Source organism: Biomphalaria glabrata, chromosome 12 (genome assembly GCF_947242115.1).
Source record: "Biomphalaria glabrata chromosome 12, xgBioGlab47.1, whole genome shotgun sequence".
Taxonomy (NCBI): Eukaryota; Metazoa; Mollusca; class Gastropoda; family Planorbidae; genus Biomphalaria; species Biomphalaria glabrata.
This window is the reverse complement of record NC_074722.1, coordinates 34,016,087-34,026,559: the sequence shown is the minus strand read 5'-3', so window position 1 is coordinate 34,026,559 and position 10,473 is coordinate 34,016,087. Positions and strand designations below refer to the sequence as shown.

Here is a 10,473-nt window from a genome sequence, read left to right as displayed (position 1 = left end):
ATTGTCATACTAAATCAGAGTAATCTGCTCTTTTTTTTATAACAAGATCAAGGTCACTACACTAGAAGATCTTTTGCCAAATTGATAATAAGAAATTTGAAAAATACAAAGATTATATTATTCATTATAATTGTTATCTTCTTCTTCTTCATGTCATTTAATTTGTAATAGATCTAGATTCTAGAATAACAATAATAAATCTGTGATTAGAAATATTTTTACCAATTTTTTTTCTTTAGTAGGTCTACAAGTACATGCTTTTAAGTTTCTCAATGCCTGGACCAGTTGGGGGAAAAAACGGGGGGGGGGGGGAGAGAAAAGGGTATCTGAGTGAATGTTACCGTGATCATTTTTTTTTTCATTGTATAAAAAAAAAGTTTTACATCTTGAATTCGAACTCGAGGGCTCAAGGGGACTAATTCAACTTATTCCACCACACCTGTAAAGTACAATTTCTTTCCCTTGTTCGGTGCCAAATAAAATAAGTTAACTACCAAAAATAAGTGTGCAACATTTCAACCTGATCCGAGATTGGGTGTGAGAAAAATAACGTGTCCACACTTTTGAACGGGCAGAGTTGTAAAAAAAAAAACAAAATGCAGAAATGTGATAGAATAGAACTTTATTTAAAGATGAGGAAGATTTGAAGAGTTTTTAAAATACAGAAAGTCAAGGACACCACATTAAAATATCACTTGCCAAATTTATATTAAAAAGGACATTGTGCTAACATTCTACAGTGCTGAAAAGAGCACGCCAATTTTGAAAAATCCAATTTCATATTTTGCAGCTTGCATAAAGCTTTGGTGCAAAGGCTACCTTATATTGTTTGAAAGTAAACATTAAAAAAAATATATGTAAGACGTTAATGTTTTCCCCATTAGAACACAACTATCTATTAATACCGGTAGTTAAAAAAACAACAACAGAGGAGGTTATCATAATTAAATAAGATGGATGATTTTTCTGTACAGGCCTAATTTAAGTTAAACAAATAGTCTAGTTATTTTCTTCAAAAAATGTTATAAAAAATATTTATATTTTAAATCAAGTGTTTTCTGTCATACAAGCTACTAACAGTTAACATAGTACGTTTCGTTTTGTTTACAAAAAAAAAAAAAAAAAAAAAGATTTCACTTTATACTTGACGACTTAATCCTGTGTAGGCCTACTCCCAGGGGAGCATAGGGCCGCAACCACACCTCTCCACCGAACTCGGTTCTGAGCAGCTTTCTTCATTTGCTCCCATGTCATTCCAGTGCCCTCAGCTTTACTGATGACTGACCTCTTCCAGGTTTGCTTAGGTCTGCCCACTTTCCTAGTGGGTTCCAATCAAGTGCTTTATAAGTATGTTTTAATTCTAGATGCAATAAGCAATGTTTAGTGATATATAGAATATATTAGTACTGTCTCCATTCCAACAAATGTTTTACAGATTCTCTCCATTCCCTTTATGACTTCTTCAATATATGGGCCTAGAATAATAGACTTACTTAGGTCCTCCCGCGCCGTTCGGCGCATTGGGCAGCAAGCTGTCTCCATCATAAAGATATGTCGTTGGCAATGTCTGGAGCCTCCTCCCACCTGGTGTCCACTGTTCTGAGGTCCTCCATGAAGGTGTGGCGCCTAGTAATACGAGGGCGTCCCTGTTTGCGCTTTCCTCGTGTTGGCCTCCATGTCATCGCAACTCTTGGTATACGTAGTTCATTTTCTCGCAGAACAATAATAGATTGGTCCTTTATTAAACATCATGTCTTCTATTCCCAACATAAAAGATGAGTGAATTATTTCAAATGAATACGCAAACCCAGTTGCGACATGCATATTTTGTCACATCTGATTCAGACAAAGGCGTTGCCCGTGTCTGCCGTTTCCACTCAAACTTTCCTTGTAATATTATTTATTTAGTTCTCCGTGTGAAAAACAAAAGCTGATATTCTGTATGTCCCTAGGTATAGTATTAAAGCCCTTGCTGAAGTCAGCCGTAGACGACGGAAAGAGTGCATAGACCCCCATGTGGACAACAGTTTTGTCTGTATCTGATGTGGGAAAATATGCAGGTCGCAAACGGGTCGACGTGGTCAAAGATAATATTACATTCTTCGAAGTGGAGACAATACCAATAGCCTACATAAAACCGCAATAGCCTGAAATCAGTCTGCATGGTGGTTAATTAATCAAATTACTCGTACACCCACCCCTTCAAAAATTTAAGCCACGCCCACTCATGTGGATCCACCCTTGGCAAATTAGATTTAGATTTTATGGTTAAATTTAGATCTAGATTTAGGTTAAACTATCAAATTTTAATGTAACAATTAGATCTATTTGTTGGAAGACCTCTTTCCTTTTTTTCCACTTGGTTTTTGTCGCGTTTGATTCGGCAATAGCATTCAAACTTCATATAAATGTAGCGGCATATGAGCCTAAAAGAGCCGCCCATGTGGCCTACATTCTGAGATAAAACCTCAACCATGCCTCAACGAGAGAGAAACTAAGTGCCTCCGGTAAGATGTGAATCAGAATTCCCCCTGCGGAAACGTAAAAAAAATGAACTCGACTCTAGTTTTGTTCCGTTCCGACATCCGCAAAGGCTTCCCTCTTCGTTATGGTCGCAGCATGGCCGATCGATAAAACTAAAAAGAAAGAAAAAAAAACAACATTCGCCCTTCAACTGCCTTTAGTGCCTCGCACTCTCTTCCTCCTCTCCTCTCCTCTCTCTCTTGCTTCGCGACGCAAGATTTTTAGCTGTACCAGCGTTAGGCTGTGTACTGCCTGTGCTAGACAACCCACTGTTGTTACTACCAGCAAGCGAGCATGGGAGCTGGCAAACCACAGCTGCGAATCCGCCTTGTGTGCTCCGCGCTTTAACAATCACGTGACTTCGATCGACGTAGAGCACTGTCCACATGACTCATCCGGGCATCTGTGCCATAATCCGGCAAAAAAATCTATTTATATTCGCTGTTAGATCTGTCGGCGTCTGGGGGGTTAGGCTTTTTTTCAAGGCACCACTGTACGTTGATTACGATTACAAAAGAAAGTTTTCGTAATGCTGTCGCGGTCAGGAAGAGCCGAAACCCGAAGTAGGGCAAAAGAGGATATCAAAAGAGTGATTAATGCCATAGACAGAGTCAGAAAATGGTAAGCAGGCCTTCATTTTCTTTGTTAAGATTTCTTCTCATTTTCGATCGTTTTCTCAGTTATTCACAACTTTTTTTCTTCTATCGCCATTGATTCAGTTGTCCGTGTTTACAGTACTGACACTGACAGGTGGGTGCACACTGAAGAGGGGGCGACACGTGCGCGTGTTTACATTCGACTGCGAATTAAATGAATGAATTTTACCAGAACCAGATCTGGTCTACTAGACTTGTTTTAGGAATGCAAGATGGCCATTTTCTACTCTGATTCAATAACTTATAAGCTAGGATAACAGAACAGTATGTTACTACTGTTAGATCTACAGTCACAGTGTAAATGTACTCTCTGTAAAAGTCTGTAGTCACTCCTAGGCCTAGACAGTGTCTTTGTAGACTCGATTGTATAGTCACATTGACTCACATAGTGACATTAGACTGACATAGTCTCACTCACTCTCAGTCTATTATAAGTCGCTCTCTCTCTCTATAGAATAGATCTAGACTCTATATTATAATATATACTCAGTATATTATATAGATCTAGATATACTTGATATAGTATAAATATAATAATATTAATAATAATATAGACTCTAGCTGTAGGTAGTGTAGTGTCTGTAGAGTAGAGTAGTCATAAAAGTGAAAATATATTATACACTATTCTCTCTCTAGACTTCAAAGAATCTAGATCTAGTGAAATCTAGTCATTCTAGTGATCTATCTTTACTTAATCTAGATTCTAGACAGTTATAGTGTAGGTAAGTCAGCTACTCCAGACTTGTGCATGTCACTAGATTTGACTAGATCTATATTCTAGTAGTAGATATAGATCTAGTCTTGAGGTTTTAGACTTTGGAGTTAGACTAGACTTAGGTTTAGACCCCAAACCTCCAAAGGGCCCAAAAGTTGACTGTGGATGTCAGTCTTAGATGACTAGATATGACAATGATTAGCTGGGAAAAAGTAAAGATGTTTGTTCCCTGTACTAGCCACATGACACCCTGTTAACCATGGGCATGGGCCACAGAAACAGATCTGTAGGCAGTGTAGGCCTACATCATCTGCAAGATCTGAAAAGGGTACTTTTACTTTTTAATATAATTAGAATATGAAATAAATGGTCACTCATAGTTGATAGACTGGGCTGGCTTTTTTTTTTTTGACTAATGTCAATGTAGAAAAATTTCAGATAAGTTCTTAGGCCATTTCTTTAAAAAAAATGTAATGATTTTTTTCAAAATACAAAAGAAAAAGGCAAATTGAAAATCTTAATTAAATAAAACAAGTTTATATTTTTTTCAGTGTTTATTTACTTAACTCAACAAATATATATATATATATAATATATTTTTTTCAATGTTTATTTACTTAACTGAACATATAAATATATATATATATATATATTGTAATAACTGAAGGAAGGCAACTCAATGAGACAAAGACGTTTACACGGAGACATGACAAACACAAAGGGCATCTGCCTTGAGCACAGCATCTCCATATTGCTCTCTCATTCTCCTCTCATGTCAACATCGGACTTGTCTGGTTACAGATAGTGCGCACCTTCTTTCTGCACTATCTTGGATGGCGGTGCGCATGGCAAAGTCATAACAATATATATATATTTAAAATATATGGTGTTTTTTTTTTTTACTATTGGATGCTTCTGTAACTTTCCATTATCCATTTTTTGAATCAAATTATCTTTCTGTCAGTGAGAAATCTTTGATACACATCTCAAGGCTCAATAAGGTGATGTTGTTACAACTAATTTTGTTTCTCCACAGGGAAAAAAAGTGGGTGACTATAGGTGATACATCAGTAACTGTTTTGAAATGGGTTCCAATAACAGCCCAGGAGAACCCAGGGGTGTGTAGCATTTTATACTTTTCACTAAAATGGAAGAAAATATATTACGTTTTTGTATACTATATATATACATTAAATGCTTTTCTTGTTCCGAAAATTGCTTGACTTCATGTATATATAAAATGCATATCATTTATAATAAATTGTAGGCACTCAGAAAGATCCCAGGGGTGAAAACCAAGACCTACTCCAAAGCCAGGGTTGAAAGAGAAAGGGAATTATACACAGGTATTTTTGTCTTTTAATGTATTATAGTTTCGTCTTACTTTGTTTTAAAGGTTTTAATTATTTAATCATTTTAATACTTTTTTGTTGTTAGTTACTGATTACAAACACGTCCCTAAGACTTTGTGTTCTTTGTTGACAGCTGAAGCTGATGCCCACCTGCGTTCCATGTCTCCGTCCAATAGCAACACCAATATTTCCACTGCCAGTAGCCCCTCATCTAAGAACAATCACAACAACAATCACCACCACAGCGCTGGACATAAGAGGAGTCATAAAGGGATTGTGACCAATAGTCAAGGTACTGACCAAGGTGTAACATTACACATTGTTATAATTTCCATTAAAAAAATAATTTTAAACATCAACGTTTAATAATTTTAGGACACAACAAAGCCTTACCAACAGTTGTTTTTTATGGCTCACCCTATACTAGATGTATAGGCATGCTTTACTTTGACAATAGATTAGAACCAAAGCTAACATTCTTTCAAACATTCGGTTTTGACTTCATTGTCATGCCTTTCTGATGGCACTGGAAGAGTTTTTTTTTTTTTTTTAATGTAAGAGTAGCTAAGATCACATTAGGAGCTCATGGGCCAAGTTAATGATTTTATTATCTGTATTCCTTATAAAAGGATAATATTTTGAAGTACAGTATCTTCTATTGGCACAGTAACTTAAGTTATATAAAGTAATCATTAGGGAAAAGTTTTGAAATGATACAAGGTGTCAAAAGTTAGTTTATTTTCAAAATTATTAAAGTAACAAAGTTATTATCTGGATCTTAAAATGTAATGTCTCTTTGTTAGCTCTTTTATGCTAAGAATTATACAGAAAATCAGTTACTGCTATAATCACTAGAATTGTATAATGTGACTTTTATTTTTTTCTGCTTCTCCAGGCTCTGTAGTTTATACAGAAGAGTCTACTCAGCAGTCTATTGGATCATTTGGTTCGGAGAATCTTAATGATGACTCGAACATGTCGTTTCCAGAGAACAGCGAGCACAGTGAACATAATGACAACAATGAGTATTCCCATGACAGTAATTATGCTGACCCGCAGATGAGAGTAGGTCAGTAACTCATTATTGTCTACATCCTGTGCATGGGTGCCACTTTCCCCAGAATATCCATTAAATCTAGGTTTAGAGGGCTCATTTTTTTTTTTCCTGTTGTATAGCCTGCTTTGCTAAAAATTCTTGGTCCAGCCTAGTCAGATTAATTGAGCTGCCATTTTAAAATAAAATTGTATGGACCTATATACATCCTCCAAGGCTTCCACTTTATATATGCAATAAGCATAATTTGAAATTAGTAATTGCTGTAACAATTGTATGTGAAATATGCTATTGGTGTATCTTGAGCTATTTCACAAGTTTGAACATGACATTCATTTATGCTCAGCTTCAAATACAACTTAATTTTCTGCCTCAAAATGCTTTTTTAAAATAGATGCACAAGCCAGGGCATCTTTGTTAGCAGCATGTGAAGGTGGGAGTGGCTAGAAACTGCCATATAGTGGCATCATTCATATTTTTATTAAGAATACTAGAATAAGGTAGATCTCAGATAGGAGATCAAAGCCCTTGGAAAGATCTGATTAAGATATACAATGATAAATTTCAATCTTAAAGTCTGTACAGACCTAGTCTATTCTTACGTGCCATGTTAAAATTATTATGGCTGCTTGGCTCAGTACTGTCTCAGGTTCAAACCCTGCTTGCTGTCCACCCCTGTTGTCCTGTGGGAGGTTTAGGCTAGAATGTAATTATGTTCAGAATATGAAGGAACATCCAAAACATGTAAAATAAACAAAGTTTCCAAAATAAACAAACAAACAATTAGCCTTCCCTCAGTGTCCATTTGTGGAAAGTTATTTTGATAATATTGACGACATTTAAGAGTTAGAATGTTAATAAAGTTGTCTGCTTAACTTGAGTAATGAAGGCATTACCATAAAAGCCAACTTAATTGGCTAATGTCATTGTTAACATACAACCTAGTTATAAAACCACACAAGTCACATATATCCCTGCTATAGTGAATTAAATCTACATCTCTTAATCAGAGGCATTAATTATACATTTAAATATTTACTAAATGGAGGCATCTACTCTATTATATTTGATGCCATTTTGCAAGTGTATATTTTATACATTTTGGTCTGAGTTTTTATTTAATTTAATATATAATTACCTTTGATTGGTTTAGTGAAAAATGTATAATAATAGTAGTATTTATATATAAAAGTAAACTATGTAATTCTTTACCTCCCAACTATAAACATAATCAGTAGCCTAAACTTAATTAATTTTAGTATTTGTAAGGTTTGCATATATTTGGTTTCATGGTTGCTAAAGATTAGAGAGTTTTAACATGTACAAGTGGCACCTCTTCTTATGTGTTTTGTTAAAAAAAAAACATTTGGTGAGATAGTTTCATTTTCAAATGCTGAATGAAATGTTGTTAGTTTTTGTTTGTTTTATTTTCCTTTCTTTTTTTTCTCCCCTCCCAGCTTTAAGCATGGTTAGAGATGAAGAGGACGGAGGCAAAACAAAAAATAAGGCAGAAGAAACAAATGGTATAGTATTCATGTTGACTGTTGAATCTGTTGTAGAACATTTCACACTTTGTCATTGCTGAGATTAGATAGTCGATAGGTATTGTTTGAATGTGGTCTTTTATGAGTCATTCTATAGCATTGTGTTGGAAAAGTCATTTCTAAAAGGGAGTTCAATATTTTTTTTTTTGATATTTTATAGACAGAGTTGTTCTTATTGCTATGTTTTATGTCAACAGATTCTACCAGTCCACCTGAATTGGAAAGAGAATCCTCATCTGATGAGCCAAGTACAAAGAAAGCCAAAACTGGATCTTAATATTGGAAAGTTAATTATCATTCCCATTTGTTTATAAAAAGGTTATTTTACTATTTGTTATACATTAATAAAAATACATTTTGCATTTGTAATTAATTTTTTGAGTTTTCAGTACAGTTGTTTCCATAGTATTTGTTTATTTCAGTGGCAGGTTGTGTTATTAGAATGAAAGATTTTTTTTTGTTTTTACAATTCACTTTATCAATAATTAAATGAACAAGTTCTGAAGATCTCCAAGGCTGACCAGAGCTCAACCTGTTTCTGGGTTGTGTCGTTATACAGCTAAATAGAAAATGTAGGTAAATAATAAATACTCTACATCAAATACTGGTATATGATGATTGTCACATCTTTGTAAAATTGGTTTGCAAATGGGGTTTAAATATATAAGCCCCTTGTTGGTGGGTGTAACTCTTTTGAATTGGAAATTTGTACCTTGTATTTTGAGTCTGCAAGTTTGGGGATTTTAGATGAAAATTACATTGAAAACTTAATGCAGCAATTTAATTAGAAAAAAAAACAACAATCTGACATTTTTTTTAATGCAAAGTTTTCTCAACATTGGTCTTACATAGTGTAATGTTTTCACAAACTTAATAAATTTTTTCATTGCTTCTACCAGCTTTTAACTTATTAATTGTAATATCTTAAAGAAGACCACCAAATTTCAAACTATATACATTTACATATATTTGATGCTTTTTTTTTAATTTAAACATTTTCATATCTACATGTAAACTTGTATACTTTTCTTTCTCGAATTCAAATTTCCATATTTACAGTAGAAGTAAATGTGATTACAAAATCTTCACTTAATTAAGATTGCATCTATTAACTTGCTTGGGCTTTTGCCTTGTTAATTATTAATTTTTTGCAACTACAAATTAAACTTGATATGTACTTTGAAATGGTCATATAATCTAAATATTTACTAGGCCGTCATGAAGTTTCATGCTACTATTTAAATCCATAATTGACGCTAGTGGTTCAGCATAATTACATGCCTTAGTGGTATTCATGTGATGTACATTTTGATTGGCATTTTTTTTGGTTTAAATTTACGGTGTCTTATCTATCAAGTCTGTTTCTGTATTCCTGGTGCCTGGCTTTATATAAAAAGATGTATTTGAACTATCAGTTCCATCCCATATATTGCATCCTCTCATTGTGGGAGGACATAGATAATGTACCAGTTGCACTAAACATTTCCCTGAGATAAGATGTATATGAAAAATAAGTATTACAGTCATTGTATCAGGTGAGATGTTAACAGGACTGGCATTACTGTTACAGTACCACCTTTAAGAATTTGGACATTCTTTAAATCTTTGTTTTTTCCCCCATCATAAGTGGATGATTGTAAATAAATGGTTTTTTTTTGTTTTAAGTTTGTAAATAGAAATAAGACTGTGTGTTACCGTGATGTGGAAAAGTTGAACTGGTCAACTCCGTGAGTTGAACTGGAATGTGTGTGGTGTGCACCTGAAGTAGCTCAGCTACTACCTTGGAGCCAAATGATTGTAATCATGAATATTTGTAGCCATTCCAAATTTATGTAGACATTTGTTGTCAATCAAGGTACTTGTGTTATCCATTGCTAGACATTTAAAAACAAAAATCAGATTCATATCTGACTTATGGCAATAGTAATTAGAAAATGCAAGTAAACTTGGATCATTCAAGTATTATTTTTAATGCTACTTCATTTCACTGTATAGAGAAAAAGGTTGGGTATCCCTACTGTCTACAATAAATTGGCTAAAGTTTTGTGTGGATTATGTTGACCTTGTCATCTGCACTGTGCACACTAAAATGTTTTGAGTGTGACATTAAATACAAACTGTGAAATTGAAGTCTTGACTTGTTCATGCCTATGTTAAAATTCTACCCCCCCCCCCCTTTTTTTTTTTTTGTTTTGTTTTGCTACTACTAAGTCATTGACAATGTTACACTTAAGAGTGACATAATTCATCAATGAAATAAAAGAAACCATTAAATAACAAGACTTTTTTTTTTTTAACAAATAATTTATTACCATTTGATAATTGAAATGACCTGGTTGGGTTTAGGATTAAAATACAGTAGGAACACACAACATTCCTGTGCCAGCTTCAGAGTACAATAATAAGTGGATTAAAAACTAGATGTCTTGAATTATAGGCAACCCTTACTTTCTTATATATGGTGATTTATGTAAGCAGTCTTTCATTCCGCTAAATTACATAAAGTTGTGTACAAATATATTTCACACAATGATCACCTCCATGAACCTTTTTTTTCTATGTCTAAACAATGTGACTTGGTAAACAAACACAAGTTTATAATCATTCATCATTAAAGTTAAGTTAAAAT

At 34.0% G+C, this 10,473-nt stretch overlaps 1 protein-coding gene across 1 annotated transcript; it reads left to right on the top strand.

Annotated features, from left to right (window-relative positions):
* The first annotated feature begins 2,897 nt into the window (after positions 1 to 2,897).
* LOC106068378 (B-cell CLL/lymphoma 7 protein family member A-like) lies at positions 2,898 to 9,969 on the top strand. Its single transcript, XM_013227718.2, has 7 exons — positions 2,898 to 3,144; positions 4,931 to 5,012; positions 5,162 to 5,240; positions 5,380 to 5,538; positions 6,142 to 6,315; positions 7,758 to 7,823; positions 8,042 to 9,969. Exons 1-7 carry the CDS (start codon positions 3,053 to 3,055, stop codon positions 8,119 to 8,121), a joined length of 732 nt encoding a protein of 243 aa, XP_013083172.2. The 5' UTR covers positions 2,898 to 3,052; the 3' UTR covers positions 8,122 to 9,969.
* The last annotated feature ends 504 nt before the right edge of the window (positions 9,970 to 10,473 follow it).